Below are 21,255 nucleotides of genomic sequence, written 5' to 3'. Positions count from 1 at the left end.
AATTAATAATATATAAATGTCAGAAGAGAAAGAGACAGGGATGGGTGTGCGTGTGAAGGCTGATATAAAAAGTGTGGCACTTGAGTTGGGCCTTGAGGCTGAATTTCAGCAAGAAAATGAGGGAAAGGCATTTCAGGAGAATGGCACAGCAAGAGCCAAGGTAAGGCACCATGAAGGTCAATACTGCAGGGTGTTATCCCTAGAACATGGGGGTACATGGCGAAGTGGTGTCTTCTGAGGCTGGGCAGGTATACCTCTGGTAGTAATCTCCCCTTCGAGTAACTTTCCCTTCCCTTTGGGTCTCCCATAGTTCAGGCTCTGCCTTGGCCCACCTGCCAAGGGCTTCTCTGTAAGCCAGTGCCCACCCAATCCATCCTGTCATCCCCCAGCACTCTGCACGTCTTACTGAGTATTTGTTTGCATTCTGTCTCCTCACTAGACTAGGAGCTCCTTATGGGCAGGGACCCCGTCTGCTTCACAGTATATGATTCTCCAGCATGATGACCAGCACATAAGAGACAATAAATGTCTGGTGGGTGGATGGTGAATGGTGATGGGCATTCTGGCTCCTTTACTCCAAGGCACAGTCAGATTTGGTTCCCAAAGGGCACTTGAATACAGAATTAGTAGAACTGTTATTCTCCATCCTTAGCTATCACTGACACCCGGTTTATGTTGCAGGAGAATTTAAAACCTGCACAAGCCTCTTCAGCGACGTGGTGACATTTACGAACATCTGTGCTGCCTGCGAACCTATCCAGATAGTGAATATGCTGAATTTAATGTACTCCAAGTTCGACAGGTTAACCAGTGTCCACGATGTCTACAAAGTAAGCGTGTGGTGCACTGGGGTGCGTGTCCCTGTGTGCCTAGGCAGGTCACGTACCTGGTGGTGGGTCCTCCTTTTCCTCTCCCCTCACTGGTCTGGGGTTTGGTGTGGATGAGAGTGGGGATGGGAGGAAGAACTAAAAAGGAATTAGAGGTATTTTAGGATTTTAATTTTAAAAAAATCCTCTTATACTACCCAGTGCTAAGATTGCCTTTGAGGGGCATACTGCTCTCCCAGAGAATACTACTCCTTCATTTCAGCAGCAAGTCTAGCCTAAATAATGTGGATCTAATACACAGCATCATACAACAATCCCAGGGCTTTGTCTTCTCTGGGACTTGTCTCCACCAAAAGCAGAAAGCCCTTTTGGCTCCCTCATGGCTGTTTCCTGAGTCATTTTTCTTCTCACCTTTCCCCTCATGCTCCTCATGCCCCTAGAAAATAACCACCGGCTTTAATATGGTCCTTCTATCAATACATGGAAAATGACAAAAATATTTAGTGTTATATTTAGTGCATTAAGAAAACCCTCTGAATCCCGCCTTACCCCTGCTCCTTACAGGTGGAAACAATAGGAGATGCTTATATGGTGGTAGGGGGTGTACCAGTGCCTATTGGAAGCCATGCTCAAAGAATAGCTAACTTTGCCTTGGGGATGAGAATTTCTGCAGAAGAAGTGATGAACCCTGTTACTGGAGAACCCATCCAGGCAGAGAGCAACTGAGTTCTTGGCTTAATACCAACCACCTCACACAAAAAAGTGGAATTCTGTTTATTAGTCTGCTCGGATGGTTACTGGGTATGTGACAGTAATTAAAATGGGTCGTTTCTCCCAACTCGTCTCTTCTCTTGCATATGTTACTAAGTAATAGAGATAGTAGTCAGGATGTTATTCTCTCAAATTTGAGAAGAGGCTGTGGAGCTCGGGATTGTGATGCGATTCATGCTGGCTTCCTTTGTCCATGACCGAGGACAGCGCTGTGCAGTCTCCTCACTGACTTTGTAGGGCTCGATCCATAGGGAGCCAGCTCACTTCTAATTCTTGCCGTTTTGTTCGAGACTTTCAACAAGTGGTTCAGGTTTACTAAACAGCCCACTTTTCTTCGCTTAGGGAAATTGTATATCCAGCATGCCGTCTGACAGGCTTGGAACTCAGGCTGAGGTGTGCAACTGTCTCCAGCCAGCCGTCCAGACACCAGGGTGCCATAAGATATTCAGAATAGCTTTCCCTTCAGCACGTGGCCACGAGCGAGACATCTGCTCGCCTTTCTCACAGGAATACAGGAAGCTACTCTTCCATGTACGGAAGTTTGTTCTCACTGTAAAAGTTGGACACGTTTGGTGATGAAAAGTAAATGTCTTCTTCTGTCTGCTCAGCTGATCCTAACTGCCCCGAGGTGGCGTAGAGCAGTGTCTCAGTCTTTTAAAATCTAGATCCCTTTCCCACTCCCGTCAGTCAGATCTGCAAAATAAACAGCCAACTAAAAATAAATAAAGCCAATTATAAGATGGAATAGGATTTTCCCAAATGATAATCCCTAGGTAGGAGATTCTGAAAATGCACCACATTCGCCATCTCCTCAATGATTTAGAAGCTGAGAAATGCTGCAGGTCCTGGTTATGGTGTCCATGGCAGTCTTCAGAGTAAAAGCTGGCCATGTATCATGTCCATGATACAGGCCCATTGCAAACACACAGATACAGCTGTTGTATAAAACCCCCAATGTAATAAATTTAAAAATCAAGATGGGCGGTAATGAGGGAGAAGAGATAAGAAGGTCAGATATGAGATAAGTGTTTTGGTTAAAGAATTCTAATGTAAGCTGCTGAAGAATAATTGAAAATATACTGTTGTGTAAATAGACAGTTCGTGTGTCTGTTCGTGAAGGAGGCATGGCACCAGAGATAATAATAGTGCTACACCAAAAAGAATGAAATTAAACAGTGAATTCCTGGAAGCTTGCATAGTGGATTTACCAAGAAAAAAACAGGAAAAGATGTTATCAGTTCTAAGATAAGAATAGGGACATAGTTAAGAGCATCATTAAATATCCACCAGAAAATGTATATCATGTGGGTTTATTTAAGGAAGTAGGGGAGAGGGCTGGAAACATTCTCTCTCTTAAGAGAATTGTGCTGCTACTTCTGCAGGTTTAAAATTAATACTCATTGAGATCTTTTATTCTTTCATTCATAAAGCCTTTAATACACATCTGCTGAGGTCACACTATGCATGAGTGCTAGGTGCTTTGAAGGATTCAGAGAAATGTATGGCAGATTCTTTTTCCTAGAGAAATTTATAATCTTATTTTAGGGAAAAGAAAATCTAGCATGAAAAGATGAAAAGACAAGTAAGTCTGACTAGGATATTGAAAACTGCAAGAGAATTCTGTTTCCATGCTAGTAGTTAAAAAAATTTAAAAATCACATAGCAAAGAAATATAAATGAACCAAATTCCAGAAAGTGGCAAACCCTTTTGAGGAGGACACCCATGATTGATTACATTCATCCCTCATAGAGCCCCAGGAGAAGTAATCTACCAGAGGTGAGGGTAAGAAGAAACCAATCTAAAGTTTAGTGAACTTTTAATGGCCACCTTGAAGCTGGAATGACAGGTCAGAATCCCAAAGAGGCTGTCTTTGATAAGTTCTATCCACAGAGTCGGTACCCATTTACCAACTTTTTCCCCACAGGTCTTCACCAAATGCATAGGTTCATTCGGTCAAAGGCTAGGGATAGGGGAGGAGACCTGAGAGAGACCCCCAGTTCCAGAGGAGTGTGGGCCTTTCCCAAATGCAAGGCCGTGGTCCATGGAAGGGTAATGTTAGAGTCAGAGAACTAAGACAAGTTGCTCTGAGGTGCTCTTGGCCTTCACCTAGTGTACTACAATGACCCTTTGAAGTCTGGGGGCAGAGAAGAATGGTAGAGAAAAATCTCCCAAGGTGCAGAGAGTCCAGGTGGGAGTGAAGAATAAGGAGACACCCCAAAATCTCACTGTTGGGCTGTAAAGCAGAAAGAGATCTCCCACAATTCACAAAGCTGGAAGCTTGGCTGGGGTTAGCATAAGGAGGTCCTCAGAACCTTGGTGGTGCTTAGATCCTATGTCCTGCTGGAGAGAAAGTCCTGATCCAGCCTTCATAATATTTAAAACCAGTGCTGCATAGCCAGGACATGGAAGCAACCTACGTGTCCATCGACAGATGAATGGATAAAGAAGATTGGCACATATATACAATGGAATATTACTCAGCCATAAAAAGAAACGAAATTGAGTTCTTTGTAATGAGGTGGATGGACCTAGAGTCTGTCATACACAGTGAAGTAAGTCAGAAAGAGAAAAACAAATACCGTATGCTAACACATATATATAGACTCTAAGAAAAGATGGTTCTGATGAACCTAGGGGCAGGACAGGAATAAAGACACAGACATAGAGAATGGACTTGAGGACATGGGGAGGGGGAAGGGTAAGCTGGGACGAAGTGAGAGAGTAGCATTGACATATATACACTACCAAATGTAAAATAGATCGCTAGTGGGAAGCAGCTGCATAGCACAGGGAGATCAGCTTGGTGCTTTGTGACCATCTAGAGGGGTGGGATAGGGAGGGTGGGAGGGAGGCGCAAGAGGGAGGGGATATGAGGATATATGTATACATAGAGCTGATTCACTTTGTTATACAGCAAAAACTAACACAACATTGTAAAGCAGTTATACTCCAATAAAGATGTTAAAAAGAAAAAAGTGCTGAATGGAATCTAACAGTATCTCTGGAAAAAGCCCAGACTTAACTAAAATACAGATTCAATTCACTCAGTTTCCAGTTTAGCAGTCTGCCAGAAGAAGGGGTATAAACTTTCCTGAGGGGTAAATATTACCTACTTCATTCTTCACTGTACTTTTATACAATTAAATTGTTAAAAATATGAGCTGTAAGAAGAAATGAGAAAATGGTGGTGTGGTGTATAGCCAAGAGAAAAATAGTCAATAGAAGCAGATCCAGAGATGGCCAGATGTTGGAATTATCAGACAGTCTTTAAAATAACTTTGATAAATATTTTAAAGAATCTGCTGGAAAAGGGGAACAACATATTTAAACTGATGAGATACACATATACACTACTTATCTATCCATCCCATGGAAATGAAAACCAAGATGTCAGAAATCAGAAGAATTCAATTTATGGGCTTAAAAGAGACTAGACACAGTAGAGGAAAGGATTAGGGATTTTGAAGTCAGAGCAATAGAAATTATTCAAACTGAAACATAAAGAAGAAAACAGGATGAAAAAAGTGGAATAGAGCATCCTAGATCTGTAGGATATCAATTGGGCTACCATATGTGCACTGGAGTACTTGAAGGAGAATAGAATGAGAATGGGTCAGAAGAAATATTTGAAGAGACAATGGTTGAGAATTTCCCAACACTGATGAAGGATATCAACCCACAGATTTGAGAACTAAAGAAACCCAAATTGGATAAATTCAAAGAAAGGCACTTCTAGTCAAATATACCAAAATCCCCACCCCAGTGCAATAAGGCAAGAAAAAGAAAAATAAGACATAAGTATTGGAAAGGAAGAAGTAAAATTATTGTTATTCATAAACCAAACAATGGTGCACCTAGAAAATCCTATAGAAACTGCAGTAAACTACCAGATCTTGTAAGTTTACCAAGATCACAGGATATAAGAGCAGTATCTAAAAATTAGTTGAATTTCTATATACTAAGGATAAACAAATTGGAAAATAAGAATAGACTGTTTCAAATCTTGAAAAATAACAAAATTGGAGGACTTACACTACCTAATTTCAAGACTTATTTTAAAGCTGCAGTAATAAAGACAGTGGAATTGGCAGAAGTATAGACAAATAGATCACTGGTGCAGTATATAGTGCCCAGCAATTGACTACTTATTTAAGGACAATTGATTTTTGACCAAGGTACCAAATCAGTTGAGTGGAGAAGGACTCTCTTCTTAAGAAGTGGGTTCTGTTACAATTGAATATACATATGGGAAGAAAAATGAACCTCAATCCTACTTAACTCCATTTATAAAAATTAATTTGATATATATTACAGACCTAAATGATAGAACCATAAAGTTTCTTGAAGGAAATATGAAGAATAGCTTCATGACTTTGAAGTAAGCAATGATTTCTTAGTGCTTCAAAAAGAACAAACTATGAAAGAAAAACAGTGGTTAACTTCATTGCTCTAAGCCAAATTGTGTTCCCTTTGAAATTCATATGCTGATGCTTTAACTGCCAGTACCTCAGAATGTGACTGTATTGGGAGATAGGACCTTTACAGAGGTAACAAGTCAAAATCAGGTTGTTAGGGTGGGTTCTAATCCAATCTGACTGGTGTCCTTATAAGAAGAGAAATTTGGATACATGAAGAGATACCAAGAATGTGTGTGCACAGAGAAAAACCATGTGAGGACACAGCAAGAAGGCCGCCATCTGCAAGCAAAGCAGGGAGACCTCAGGAGAAACCAAACCTGTTGACACCTTGATCTTGGACTTCCAGACTCCAGAACTGTGAGAAAGTAAATTTCTGTTGTTTAAACCACTCAGTTTGTGGTATTTTGTTAACCCTAGCAAACTAATACATTCATTGAAATTAAAAATTTCTGCTTATTAAGGAAAATGCATATATAAAAATCACAGAATGGGAAAAATATTTGTAATATGTATATACATCTGCCTTGTGATCCAGGAAGTCTATTTCTAGGTATTTTCCTGAGAAAAATGAAAAATGTTATGTCCATGAAAAGATCTGTAAAAGAATGTTCACAACAGCTCCAAATGGGAAATAACCTAAATGTTTGTGAAGAGAAGACTGGACACAATAAATTGTGATATATTCTTACAATAGACTAGTATTTAGAAATAAAAGAATGAACTACTGATACATATAACAATATCGGTGAATCTTAAAAACATTGATTTGGATAAATGAAGTCTGACACAAAACAGAATATACTATATGACTCCATTTATGTGAAGTTGCAGAACAGGCAAATTCATCTCTGGGAGAAGAAATAAGAAAGTGGTGACCTCTGCAGGGAGGGATGGACCTTAACTGGAAAGGGGCACAAGATAATTTTGCAAAGGTGATGGACCTAGTCTGTATTTTATTTTGGATGGTGGCTACAGGGATATTTGCCAAACTCGTGGAGCTAAATACTTTAAGGTCTGCCTTTTATGTATGCCTTTTATGTAAATTATACCTTAATTTAAAAATAAAAACAAGAGTATCTGATGGTCCCTTTTCAGTGAGGTTCTCTCTGCAGATCAGAGTGGGCATCCTTACGGCACCAGTCTTGGCAGGTGTCATGGGGGACAAGATACCGTGGTACTGCTTGTTTGGTGACACTGTGAATACAGTCTGTAGGATGGAAAGTCACGGGCTTCCCAACAAAGTGCATCTTAGCCCCACAGCCTACAGGTAACCATTCACTTATTCATGCCTCTCTTTGTCCCTTTTTCTTCCAGAAGGTACAGAGTGCCTAGTAGCCACCAGATGGGGGTAGTGGAGGAAGCCTGTGTTTTTCCTTCCATGCCACACTTACAGAGGACATTGTGGCAGACAATTAATACTATTGAGCCTCTACTATAAGGTAGTTTTTGCTCTCAAGGAGCATATGGTCCAGTTCAGGGACTGGCAAATTATAGTCACAGGCCGTATCTCGGCTGTTGCTTGTTTTTGTAAATAAAGTTTTATTGAAACACAGCCAGGATCTTTATTTACATATTATCTACAGCTGCTTTCATGCTACAACAGCAGAGCTGAGTAGTTGTGACAGAGACTATGTGGCCCCCAAAGCTGAAAATATTTCCTATCTGGTTTTTTACAAAAAAAAGTTTGCTGACCCTTGGTCTAGTGGAAGAAGAAAGAAATATTCACAGATAATTATTTTTAAAGTGTGATAAGTACAGTGGTCAAGATATGCATGAAACAATACTTATGGTTTGCTGAGAACTTGTAAGAGGCCACATTCTCTTCCAAGTTCGTCAACATATGATGGTCCATTTACTGTTTTGCAACAACCCTATGAAGATATACTATTATTATTCTCATCTACAGATGAGAAGAAAAAAAAACATCAGGTGCAAAAAGGTTAATCACTAGTTTCAGGTCACAAGTAGGCTAGGAAGCAAAACAGCCTGGATACAACCCAGGGGATCAGGCTTTAACCACCCATTCTCATGCCTGAGGGAATTATAGTGTGTGTCGTGGGGCAAGGGTGCCAAACCCAGTCAGGAGATTCTGTGTGGAGGAGGGAGATTCCTGAGCTGGATCTTGAACAAGGAGTCCCAGAGCAGAATTCATCCCAAACTGGTGTATTGGGAGTGAAAAGCAAGCAGTACAAACACAGATGTAGAATAAGTGCAGAGAACTACAAATGATTTAGCTTTGCTGGGGTGGAAAATATGAGGCAGAAAGTGGGGAGAGCTGTGTGTGCCTCACTGAAGGGCAGGGCTCTCATTGTAGGTGAGGAGGGGCCCCTAAGGAGTATGAGATCAGACACAATGCCAAGGTCAGGGTCCTGTTTGACACTGACCACTCAAGGCTGCATAAGGGCAGATGTTTGAGCATCAGGACATAGGAAAGAGAAGACCCGTTAAGAGTTTAATTTGAACCAAAACAATTCGTCAGTGGGAATCTGAGGAGTAAAATCAGCTAAATTTGGTAATTGCTAGGAACGGGGGATGAGAATGAGGGAGGAGACTTGAATGTCTCCCAGGTCTCCATCCTGGGCGACTGGGGCCTGAATCTCATCATCTGAGATGGGACAAGGGAGAGGGATTCCAGTTCAGAGGGGCAGATGGTGAGTTCAAGTTCGGAAGTGTTGAATTCAAAGGAACTGGGGAGCATCTAGGGAGAGGTGCCATTAAATAAATGGATGGGTGAGATTTGGAGCCAAGTTGTTGGTTGGGGAACCAGACTTGGAGTAATAACATAGAGGTGGTAATTAAACAATGAGAGTTGGTGCGATCACTTGGGGAGGGATGTGGTGTGAGAAGAACAGTGGAAAGAACTAACATTTAAGTGGCAGGTGGAGGAAGAGGGACCCATGGAAGATGCGGGAGAAATAAGAGAACTCAGGATGAGAAGAACCCTTGTGGATATTTTTATGGAGGAAGAATTGAACAAAAAGTGTCAAATATAGTGACCAGGAGTGAAAAATATTCACCAGAGGTGTTGGGACATTATCAGAAGTGGATGTGATAGAATGGGGGGCAGGGGAGGATAGACACCAGATTGTGGGTTGAAGGATAAAAGGAAGAGAGTGTTTGTATGGGATTAAAGCAGAAGATAATCAAGTGAGAAGGTTTTTACTTCTATTTAGGATGGAAGAGACCTTGGCGTGCTGGCAGGCTGAGGGGAGGTGGCAAGTGGAGAGGGAGCTGAAGATAAGGGAAGAGGTGGTCCAGGGCGCCAAGCGTTGAGGAGGTAGGAAGGGAGCGTGGGTGGGATGCCCTTGAACAAGACATCCTCTCAGGTTGGGGGAAAGGATGGGTGTGGTCAATGGGATAAGAAGGTGCAGGGTCGCCGCTCTGAGGGTTGTAGTTTTGTGGATGGATCACGTCACGAAGCAGGCATGGTCAGCAGCGTGAGAGTGAGGAGGGCAGGTGCCAAATGCGGGAATGTGACGAGCATGGTGAAGGTCTGCAATCTCCACAAAACTGGCCAAGGACAAGGGAAGGTTGATGAGTGCTGAGCCCTGGCTGAGGCAGCTGACCATGAATCTGAAACGTTGCTGGTCTGCACTGTTCTGTGGTTTGTCTCCAACGTCTCTCAGCGGCCAGTAAATACATAAGCAAGTCCATGTTTCGTAGTCATCCCGCAGCCCTGTCCCTTTGCATGGTCCCCTCCCTGTACTCCTCTTCTTGGGTCCCAGACTCCTCCTCTCGCATCACCCTTCCCATTGCAGCCGACTCTCAAGTTGCAGACCTGCGATCTTTGGATATCAGGAGCATTTTTCTTTTCTCTGTGCAGAGCCCTGGATAATCAAGGTTTTGAAATAATTGAGAGGGGTGAAATTGAAGTGAAAGGGAAAGGGAAAATGACCACATACTTTCTGATCGGGAACTTGAATGCCTCAGAGGATGAGATCATGGGGAGACCTCAAACTCGGCTTGATCCTGAGGGTAAGCAAAAAAGATAAGCCTTGTCATTTGTGCTGAATGTTTTTTTTCCCCCGACAACTTCAGCTGTGTTTAGTGAGCTCCTTGGGTTTGAGGGCCAGCGTGGGTACCATCCCTGCCCACGCCCACGCTGCAACCTTCCATTTGGTAACAGCCCCTGAGGACCCGTGCGACCACTCTTCTCTTGCATCCTGGATGTTAGGATGTTTCTTGAGTTGGCCTGATGGACCCAGCCTAAAGGGTCCCTCATGCGTTTGTTTTCAAGGTTCTTCCCTGTCCAAGAAGAGGCTTTTCCCTCAGCCTCTCCTGCAGCTGCGGGAGGATTTCGCAGCCTCCATTTGCTCCTCAGCCTCCAGGGAGGCTCCAGACAGGCTTTCTTCACACACTGGAAACTTCCACCTTCCTCATTGTCTGTTGGCTTTGAAAACAGGGAAGAAAGACAAAATCTGTGACTCACCTGGCTCCGGTAATGGCAAGAGAGTGAGTTTAGGTTAAAACACCATTTGGCTGGAGTCCACCAAAGAGGCCTCCTTCAGCTGTATGGAGGAGTGCATCCCCCCACACGGTCAGGGTTTCTTAACAACCGCCCTAGTTAATGCTGGGAAATGCTGACCTGAAGGGGAGACCCTTCAGGCAAACCTTCCTGAACCTCTGAAGCAAACTGGTGAAGGAAATGGATTCATTCTGACAGAAGCTAATCTTTAGCTGCTCCTGGGGCCTGCAGAGGAAAATCTCTAAATCCAGAGGTTCCTCGTTTACATAGCTAATTTAGGAAGGATGTCTCTTTGGGACAAATGAATTATAGTTACTGTTTTTAAAAGTGGGGCTATACCAACGAAAAGAGAAATCTGAAAGCTTTTTAAATGGTTTTGGTGGTGCTGTCATTCTAATAGCAGCTCACCTTAGTATGCCTGTGAGCTGTGACTGGTTTTGGCCACATTTTATTGCTGGAGACACTTGAGATAGAAAGATCTAAATTAAAAAGTAGAAATAGCTTGGCTAATAAGAACCAGGAGCCACCCTCCTTAGAGCTTCTGAATTTCTAGGCTCTGGGCGCCTCACCCAACCGACATCGCCTGCCCTTCTCACCAGCTGGTCCTCCCCACAGGACAGAGGGCTGTACAGGATTAACAAACTAGGTGTGCCGAGCTCAAACCCGAGACTGCTTCCTCCCAGATCCCCCCTGCGGGTGGCTCTCAAGCTGGAAATCTGAGAAACAGGATTCTAGAACATGGTCTGGGTCAGTAGAATCTAACCCACTTTCAGTTCTGAGCTGGAAACAAAACAAAACAGAAATGAGTAAGGATGTCTTGGTTGAAGATCTCAAGATGGACCCTGAGAAAGAGGAGAGGGAGAGGATGTGAAAAGGGCAGAGGGGACAGCCCCTCCCGGACCCCAAACAGTGTCTGGTGCAAAATGGGAAAAGGCACCCAGGTAGGTAGGGGGTAGGGAGCCCCCGGTTATGGCTTATAATAGAGGAAAGTCACCCCTTCCTCTGGGCGGATGCCAGCCCCCAGCCGTGCCCCTGGCCAGGTATCTCTGTGCAGAGAAACACAACCCTGTGTGTGTGGAACCCAGAAGGGATGGGGGGGGGGGATCTCCATCTCCCTCCCCCTCTCTCTGTATTTATTTATTTATTTTTCATGCTTCTCTATATTTCCCTCACCTTCTCCCTATCAGCCTAGGGTTCCCACGTTGAGCCTTGGCTGTCAAGCTCTGGGGAAGGGGGTCTCTGCCCCTCCCCTCCCCTCCCCTCCCCTCCCCTCCCCTCCCCACCCCTCCCCTCCCCACATCCGCGCCGGGGCGCAGCTCCAGCAGGAACAGGAAGGCCGGGATCCCTCAGGGGAGACCCCGTGCTGGCGCTGCTCCCTCAGGGTCCAAGGGGTCCGAGAATGTGACCCATGAGCCTCCAGGGGCCACGGCACATTCCCCCACGCGGCCGGGTCAGCCTCTCAGAGCCCGGGATGGAGGCGGGGAAAGTCAGCGCTCTTCCCAAGCTGCGTCCTCCCTCAGGTCATCCCTGGGGGACGCCCGCGGGCTCTGGGTGACTCGAAGAGGCCTGGGAGGCCCAGGGGTTGAACTGAGGGGAGCCGGGTGCGCCCTGGGGGCGGGGCTTGGGCAGTGCTCTTCCCGGCCCTCCGTGCCCTGCGCGGGGAGCGCCCGGGGCTGCTGCCTTCAGAGGCATTTAGCAAGACCCCGCCGCGGCGCCCGCTCAGAGGCCTTCCCCTCGTGCTTTTCTTGCAGAAGCGAGTGCTCAGGGACGTCGAGACAGCAGAACTCTGGCCGTCACGAGGTCCGCAGACAGCTAGCGCTGCTCCCCAAGAGCGAAACAGCCCGTGGTGAGTAGCCCAGATGGTTACAGAGCCTCCCGGCGCTGCCGCGGCCTCGGAGGCCCGGCTCCCGGGGAGAGGAAAGGGCCGGAGAGGGGCAGCTCAGGTGGAGTTTGGGGCCCCGGGGCAGGATGCTTCTGTGTTTTGAGGAAGCTTTTTAAAAATGGTCCCCCAACCCGCCCAGCTCCCCACCCCAAGTGTCCCAAGTGGGAGTCCCTCATCATGAAAAGGGCCCTCTCTGCCCCCCTCCAAAAGAACCTCTGATCCTCAGAAAAACTTATTAGCCCCCGTGAACCCACAAAATGAAGTTTCTCTGGACGCGGTGCCCTCGGTGGCGCGCTGCCTGTTAGGGAGGGGTGCTGGAGACCTCCCGGTACCCACGACGTGGCGCTCCCTGGACACCTCAGAGCATGGACCCCACCACAAAGGCCGGCGTAGGGACCCTCTTTTTCCTCTTTGTCCCTGAAGGCGGTGGAAATGAGGGTTTCTCTCAATTCATGCTTACTCTCGACTGCCCTGGCGAGCCCTCAGCTTCCTCAGGAGCCCTTCTCAGGGCTGACACAGTGGGGTCCCAGCGGAGTGCTGGAGGACCAGGGACGGGCTTGCAAAACGAGCCACTGTAGCAGCAGCCCGCCCCCCTCTCCTTTCTGGCTTCGTGCTGCCACTGCCTCCCTCTCCCTTTCTGGAAACCCCATTTAGGGTTCGGCGATCCCGGTGGAGTTAAGCTTTTGAGGCAAAGCAGCAGTGTGTGTCTGTTACAGAGGATCACGTCCCAGGGATCTTTCAAAAACCATCCCTGGTCACTGAGACAATTTCATAAGACAAATGAGACAATCCACGGAAAGAGTTAGAACAGCTTAATGACCCTTGCAAAGAGTTAGCTATCGTTTTTTTAATAGACATCTCTTAGGTTGAGTGTCGCTTGAGCCCTTGGCGTTGGGCACCGCCCCAATGCCTGTACACTTCCCTCTAGTTTGATCCCAGAATATGAGGTTGAGGGAATGACCAGCACCCTTCTGTTCAATTCCAGTGAGAGGAGACAGAGCAAAACTTCCCTTGCTCTGATCTGGTGGCAGGTGGAATCTTGGATTCTGGAGCATGAGAAGCTCAAAGCAGACTTCTTGCCATCACCCAGAGGCGTTTTCCTCCCCTCCCCGCTCCCCACCTGATTACAGTTACATGTTTCTGACAGTGTTCAAGCCCTGAACAGTTGTCCAATGCTATTACAGTTTGGAATGTAACATTCATAGATCTGTTCGTTCAATAACGTTTCTTGATGCTCCAGGAATGCAGAGAGTGGAGGCCAGGCATTATGTGGGATATGTGATGTTCCTTGAACTAAACACATGAGGTCCCTGCCTTCACACAGCTTGGGTTTTAGTAGAGGCAGACAGCCAACATGTAACAAAATAAATGAGATCATCTTAGGTAGTGATAAGCGTTTAGAAGAAAATAAAAGTGAGTAATGGAGAAGAGGGCCAAGAAGGTTTCTTGCAGGGAGCAGCATTTAAGCTGAAACGAGCGTAAAGGGAAAGAGCCGCTCGGCTCTCCAGGTGCGGGCTTCTGGGCAGCACCATGCTCTAAGGCGGACACAAGCTGGGCAAGTTCAAAGGATAGTAAGAGGGCCAGTGTGTCTAGAGAGGGATGGGAGGGGATGAAGTCAGGGAGGTGGGCAGAGCCGTGGGCAGTCTGGCCTTGCGCTTCCCTATCCACACACAAGAAGTGTGAGCGTGAAGTACGGCGCAAGCTAGGAGCTGCTGGGTCTCCATGGGGACACCCAAGGGGAGAAGACCTCTGCCATTGGTATTCCTCAATGGCTGCTCCATAAACAGCTCAGAGGGGAGCCCTAAGAACGCCTGCTCCAGGAAGGTGAAGAGATTCATTTTTCAAACTTCTGCTGCGTAAGGGGGTCCCTCCATGGGAGAAACCAACGGGGCTGGGCAGGGCTGGCCTCTTGCTTCGAGGTGAGAGACAAATTTCTCATCTGGGACCCTGATGTAGTACCTCTTTTAACTGTTGCTTCCCTGGACAAAAACTAAACCCAACAGCAAGAGAAGGGGAAACTGAGGCCACCTCAGTTTGGTGGGTGGGGGGAACTGGCAGGCTAGAGAACGGATATTTGTTGTCCTGGGCATTTTACCCACATGATCGTATTTGATACAAGTCCTGTGCTACACCAGTCACATGACTAGTCCCATAAGAGAGGCAGGAAACTTGAAGTGCAGAAAGGTTGTATAATTCGTACACGGTCCCACCACCAGCGAGTGGGAGAAGCGGGAGTTGCTCCGCAGGCTGGCCGTCTGCGGCAGCCCACGCCCATGGGCGCCCTCCTTCGGGAAAAGACCGGATCCATTTCATAGTTTCCCCAAGCATGGGCAGCTGCACTTGGACTTCTTGGCTTCAGGATGGCCCAGCCATGTTTCCGTCAGATCCTCTGAGCCCCACCTGAACAGATTTCTGATTGTTGGGTGTGATTAGCGGAGATGTGAACAAGGAATAGCTCACGCACTGTGGGTGAATGGGAAACCGTGTTGGTGAGCCGGAGGCTTGGGGAAACGAGGACAAAGCTAGCTGGGCCGTGGGCCTCAGGCGAGCCCCCCAGACCCAGACCTACTGAATCAGGAAGTGCTTTTAACGGCTTCTGCAGGTGCACTGAGTTCGAGCTCACCAGCCTTCTTCCTTATCACTGATGGTTGGCAGGAGACAGAGAATTCTGCCTTGAGGGATTCCTGTCACCTGCCCCCAGGGCCTGCCTTTTCCTTTTCATCCTGGTTGAGGTCCCGGTTCTCCTGGGTTTCTAGCTACATCTGATAACGTCCTGCTTAGCTCTGAGGTAGGTGAGGGCTGCCCCAACTCTCACCTCCAGTCCTGGGCCCCTCTGTGGGCGTCATCCTGGGAAAGGGTTCCCATCACATCCACCAGTCTGTCAGGACTCCCTCCGAAGGTCAGGCTGTTGGATCTCGATACCTCAGAGACCAGCCTGTTTCCCAACGTCAGGACGCCAATCAAGGCTCTCCTCACCGATCAACCTCACCAGGCTGTCACCTGCTTGCCAAGCCTGCGACTGCTCCCCAGGGGCACGCATTTCCCTCTGACTGGGCTCCAGCGCCGTGCCTCCCTCTCCCCGGGAGAACTCTGGCTCCTGAAGACTCTCCCAGGGCCTGGGCAGTCCCTGGGGCTGCAGGGGCGAGGAGCGACCCACAGAGCCCTCTCTGAGGGCAGCTGAGACGTGCCGCCCTCCTCGGCCCTCTCTATCGGGGGTCGGCCGGGAAGCCCAGCCAGCGCCTGCGGGGCGGCAGGAACCTCTCCAGCAGGACCCAGGCCTGCAGGCTCCATCCAGGACCTCATTTGCACTTCAATATCACGCTTTTCTTTCACTCCGCTCTGCATTTGGGTGTTAGATGTGTCAGTGGAGAGACTCCCCAGCGCAATTAAACGGGAGTATTGAGCCGGAGAGAAATCATGTGTTTGACTCGGATATTTAAGCAACCACCTTTCAGTATTGACTAAAAAATTGGCCTTCCAGCTGTCCCTGCTGGCAGGCTCTTCTGGCATCTCTTCAGACCCCTGTTAATGTGTTTTTCAAATTTCAACTTGCTTCAACTTGTCTCCAAGCTGATTCTCCCGACGATTGTCATAATGGGTTCCAGGCTGACCCGCGTACGGTGCTTAGGCAAGCAGCCCGGGCTCCTCTCTGGAGGCGACTCCTCCCCATAAATCACAGGCCGCGGGTGTCCACTTGCTGGGTTCACGGCAGGTTAAATCAGCTCGGAGGACTTCTTACAACAATTCCTAATGGTTCTGGAGAACTTGAGTGCTGAGGGTCTCTCTCCTGACTGAGTTTAAGCAGCATGCCTGCTGGGGAACCTGCCGATTCCCTTCATATTTTACTCACTCTTCCCAACAGGAAGAACTTTCCCACCCCCCTGGGTAATTCTTGGATGGGTTTGTGGTCACTTAATTGCCAGGGTCCTTGCCCCTGGCTTTAAAGAGTCTTGACAATACAAGTGCCTTTCCCAGACGTGTCCAACGAGCTGAGGCGCAGCTGGTTTGGAGCCAGGCTGAGGAACCTGGGCCCTCATTCTCGGCTCCAAAGCTTTTCAACAGCTTTTCTGAGGCCTTCATAAGCATGGCTGTCAAACTTTCCCAGTCTCTTCTACTTGGGGCTAATGAATGGCATAGCGATTTTTAACCTCAGGCTTTCTAGAAGTTGACCTGTTAACCCAGCAACGTTCCATAGAAGGAAGATCCTGGGAGGTGTAAATGAACTCTTTACAAATAAGCAGGTCAATACTGGAGGAACATGTGACTTTTGGGTAAAGTCACTGGTTGTCAGCTTTGGTATCATTGGCTGGGATGTGGCATCAGAGCTGTGGGTGGGAGGCAGCCGTGGGTGGGAGGGCATCAGAATCACCTGTGGTTGACAGTACAGGTGGCGGGGCCTCGCGCAGAGAGTGACTCAGCGGGGCCAGAGCAGGGTTTGTTCCGCTCTGGTTTGTCAGGCATCTCCACGGGGCAGTCGGATGAACTGCTGGGCTCAGGAACCGTTGTCATAGTGGAAAGAGCATTCATTGGCCCTTAATCAGAATTCCTGGGCCTGGATCCAGGTCCTGATAGCCAGTCACCAGCTGTGTCACTTCGGGCGAGCCTCAGCCTCTTCGCTTCATTTTTCTCATCCTGAAAGCACAGGTGACAGAGTGCCTGCTTTACGAGGGAGGTGGCTTTGAGGAACATAGGAGATACTGTGTATCATCCGAAAGCTGTAAAGTGCTGAAGACAGGTCAGGTATGCCAACTGCTTAATCACTTAGGGACCCTATTGTTGAGAATTCATTCACTTAACAAATATGTGAGTCTTGGCACAAAACTGTAAGTGGTACTACAGGGGTTAAAAAAATAATACTGGTTTGCTGCACACAGGGAGCTTTAGATCAGCGGGCAGCAGGAGAGCCCCAGGCAAGGTGAGCGCAGGGTGTTACAGGGCTGACAGCGAGCACAGGTGAGGCTGGAGACACACCGAAGACTTGAAAGACTCTTAGAGGACATGCAGGTGACGGCAGGAATGGGCATGGCAAGGATGTGGCCTCTGCTCTGATCCCTGGAGAATGCAGGGGCTTCTGGAAGCTGGAGATGTAGTTCCTCCAGGGCATGGCCTCTTTTGCCCATGGACAGAAATAGGAAGCAAGGGGGTGGGCGATCCTAGAATGGCAACCCCTCCCCCAAGTGTGGAGACTCCATTGAACCCTTTTCATCACTAGGATAAAATTCTTTCACTGATGGTGTCTGCCTCCACAAATATTTCTAGAATCCATGGCTCCTTTCTCTGTTCACACCCATGAACACTATGGTGTGGTCAGCCTGCCCTCCCCCCAGAGCAGGTCGATTTATTGGAAAATTAACCCCGATGGAACCAAGCAGGAGGAGATAAGGTGCTCCACACACGTGGAGACCCCGCAGAGTAAAGGCCGGAGCAGGGCAGGGTGGGAGTTACGGGTGGGGTGGGACGGAAAGGCCAGCGACCGTCCCTGTGCTGGGAAGGACCGGGACGGGGTACTGGGGAGACCCGACAAAGTCTGACTTCAGGCTCCAGCCAAACCCCCTCCCCAGTGGGGGAGAATCAGTACTGAAACCAAGTTGTGGTTTCCCATATCTGATTCTATCTAGGAGGTTAGAAACAGATGCAGAAATGCAGACAAGGAATTATTTTAATTGCAAATGTAAGAATCCCTTCTTGTAACCCCAAATCATATCCTTTATGACCACAGAGCCCTGCCTGTAACGTCCAGGCGATGACCCAAATCCCATGTATATTCCCCAAGACAACAGCGTTCTCCCAGGCTCCACCTCGCTACCACTTCTGCACCGCTCCCCTCCCCTCCCCCCGGCCAAGTTCACATTTGACAACATAGCATGTGTGATGGCTGTTTTCCAAACAGGGGAAGATTTCTTCTGCTACCCCTCTTTTCATTTAATCCATTCTTAATCTACATTGAAATGGGTTTCTGTGCTGCTTTTAATTATTTATTGGGCTGTGTTAGTTTGCTCAACTAGGGATTGTTTATTCATTTACGTTATTGAAGGAATTATTATTTTTTATAACCAGAAAGTGCAGATAAACCGAAAGAAGAAAACAAAAGCACCTGTTAATTCCATCACCCAGAGAGACTGTTGTTAAAATTTTGGTGCCCATCCTCCCAGACTTGAGTGTGTGAGGGTATATGTGTGTACACGTGTACTTTTTGTTACAGAATTGGGATTATCACATATACTGTTTGGTAAATTAGCAGGTGATGAATTTCTTTCCTTTAAACATTTAAAACATTTCAAAACACATTTCGAGTTTTATAAAAAAAATAATATGCTTGAAATGGTACACTTATTTCCCATGGTGCTACACACCAAAAGCCACATTTACTTTGTATCGAATGGAAACCCCAATTATCTTGTACTTCTGCACATTTGCAACCATTTGTGATGACCCTGATATTCTGAAGTTGCCTCTGAATTTTCCAAGAAGGACTAACCGAGTTCAATTTAGCTTTGGTATTTAGATTATTCCTGGTGTCTAGATATTAGTAATCCATGGAAGATGTACATTGTAATTCTCAATTAGTCAGAAAACATCATTAGCCAGAATGCTGCATTTCCTAACTCTGCACGATAATGAGCATTAAACTGTAGCAAAGTGATGCTCCTAATAGGCAGTCCTCAGGGGCTGTGAGCAATGGTCTCATGGGAGCAAAAGATGATGAATGAGAATTTATCTCAAGTAAACAAGGAAATTCTTCCACCATCTGGATAGTGGAATTGCACTGGGGTAAAATGTCAAATATATATGTGTAGAAATTCCAAGAGAGTCTTGCAATTCCGTGTTGACCAAGTCTCGTTTGAATTGTCAGGCAGCATGAACTCAAAATTTGGCCTGTCCAGCTTTCAGTAGGCCATCTCAGTTCTTTCCCCAACACAATCCTAGCTGGTCACCTTTTTCTCACTGTTAATCAGGTGATTTTTTCTCAAGGAGAGAAAGGGGAGAGTTTCGTAGGAGTGAAATGGGAGTAGATATGGAGGAGGACCACAGTTAAGACACAAGTGAGAAAATGAGACACGGCCAGGTTAGAAGAGAGAAAATTGTGCTGTGGGTGCAAGAGAACGGAATCAGCAGTGAAAAGCTAAGTTGAAAAATTTTTGATAAGAGAAATTGGAAGAAAAACATGAAAAGGTGTTGCATAAAGGGGAGACTAAGAGATTTGTGAAATATTATTTCCTAGTGTTGAGTTTACGTCCAGAATTTTTTGTGAGAGGTTAAGCCAGAAAATAGATTATTCATCCTGGTTACAAAGAAATCTTGGTGCCGTCTGGAAGCAGGAGCACATCAGAAACAGAGCCTGACTGTCGAGAGGTAAAGAGACAGTTTTTTTTGCTATATTCCCCTTTTTATTTTTATTTTTAAAGCAACTCCAACTCCTTCTTGTTCAGTTTTTAAATTTGTTAGGGTAACCCCTACTTGGGGTACAATTAAAGACAAAACAAATAAGTTCTGTGATCACGGTACTACTTTGTGGAGATTTTCTCTCATAGGTTCTTATAACATTTCTGTGAGTTGAGTAGGAGACGGATGTATGGTCTAGTATCCTGTTACATGTGGAGAAGCGGAGGCACAGGGAGATGCTAGATGGGGAGGCTGAACCCTTTTCTGATGCTGATGGGCAAGCTGGAGGCAGTACTACTCTTTCTCAGTAGAAAAAAAACTACATTCCCATCTGTAATCAGTTCCTTTTTCCTTTGTTTGCGATGGTGCCAAAACAAAACTGAACTCAGACTTTTCAAACATACTGTCCTTATCATTTATCCTGAATGTTTCCATTTTTGAAAAATTAAATTCCTTTTTAAATTATAATAGGGCTTACATCTCAAAGAAAAACAATACTGCAATGAACTCTGTAATTCAAAGTGAAAGGGATAAAGGGTATTTGGAATAAGACTAGTAGTGAATTAGCAAAAAAACAAAACCAAAATCCCACCCCATATGGGAATAATCTATTTCCAAAGAGCATAAAATACTGCCGAGCAGGAGTCAGTCTTTTGCATGTGTGTGGAGTGGGGTGGGATGTGCCATGATGCGCAAATGAACCTGTAGTCAATGACAACTCCACTTAGCCAGCTCCCGTCTAAACCCATACCTTATACAAATGCCGCATCTGAGGGGTTTATGAACCTTGTCAGTTTAGCCCCAACTTCTGCATGAGCAAAATACTCTGTATGAATCATCACCCAGAGTTGCCCCAGTGACATGGTTCTAGATCTGCCAAATTCTCACCTCATCCTGGGCCTGAGCCTGGGAGAGACTGGGGACAGGTCCAGTAGCCCACGTTTTTCCACATGTGTCATCACTTATGTTCATTAATGACCAGTCCATTAGCAAACTGAACTTGCCTCCATCTGATTGTTTTGTGCTGAAAATTACCCATTGCTTTTAGGATCTTAAAACAGAGGTAATCACTGATCCAGGTTCAGGAGGAAGGGAGGTGCTAACAGCCCCTAATGGTGAAGGAAGTCATTCATTTGTTTGGGGACAGAAGGCTGGAGACGAAGCCCCGCCTGCATTTCCTGATTTTTAGAACTCTAGAGCTTCAAATCAAATATGGGAGCCTCTCTGAACTTGAGCATCTCTGGAACAATGATTAGTGTAAAAAAATACAATAAAATAAAGAGAGAGAGAAATGGGAATATAGATTACTTTAAAATCTTCGATGCTGACCTTTCCAAATGAAAGTGCACGGTGACCAGGAGATGTGTCTCTACCCAGCCTCCTTGTTTCCATTCCTTCCGAGTCCCGCTCCCTCCCTCCTTGTTGTGGCTCACAGACCCAGGTTCTTTTTCGGTGCCTCCCCCATGGGCTCCTTCCCACACTTAGAAATAAGAATTGGCATCTTTGAG

The 21,255-nt window shown here is 46.5% G+C and overlaps 1 protein-coding gene across 1 annotated transcript in view; it reads left to right on the top strand.

The window, feature by feature from the left end:
* The window catches only part of LOC133076382 (guanylate cyclase soluble subunit beta-2-like), a 41,430-nt gene extending 29,094 nt beyond the window's left edge, over positions 1-12,336 (top strand). The window contains 6 exon segments of the mRNA XM_061170922.1: positions 682-830; positions 1,392-1,538; positions 7,130-7,284; positions 9,841-9,992; positions 10,255-10,455; positions 11,864-12,336. Of these exon segments, the coding sequence (XP_061026905.1) occupies positions 682-830; positions 1,392-1,538; positions 7,130-7,284; positions 9,841-9,992; positions 10,255-10,455; positions 11,864-12,336 (1,277 nt within the window).
* The last annotated feature ends 8,919 nt before the right edge of the window (positions 12,337-21,255 follow it).

Source organism: Eubalaena glacialis, chromosome 16 (genome assembly GCF_028564815.1).
Source record: "Eubalaena glacialis isolate mEubGla1 chromosome 16, mEubGla1.1.hap2.+ XY, whole genome shotgun sequence".
Taxonomy (NCBI): Eukaryota; Metazoa; Chordata; class Mammalia; order Artiodactyla; family Balaenidae; genus Eubalaena; species Eubalaena glacialis.
Note: the sequence above shows the minus strand (reverse complement) of the source record. Positions and strands in the feature narration are given on the sequence as shown.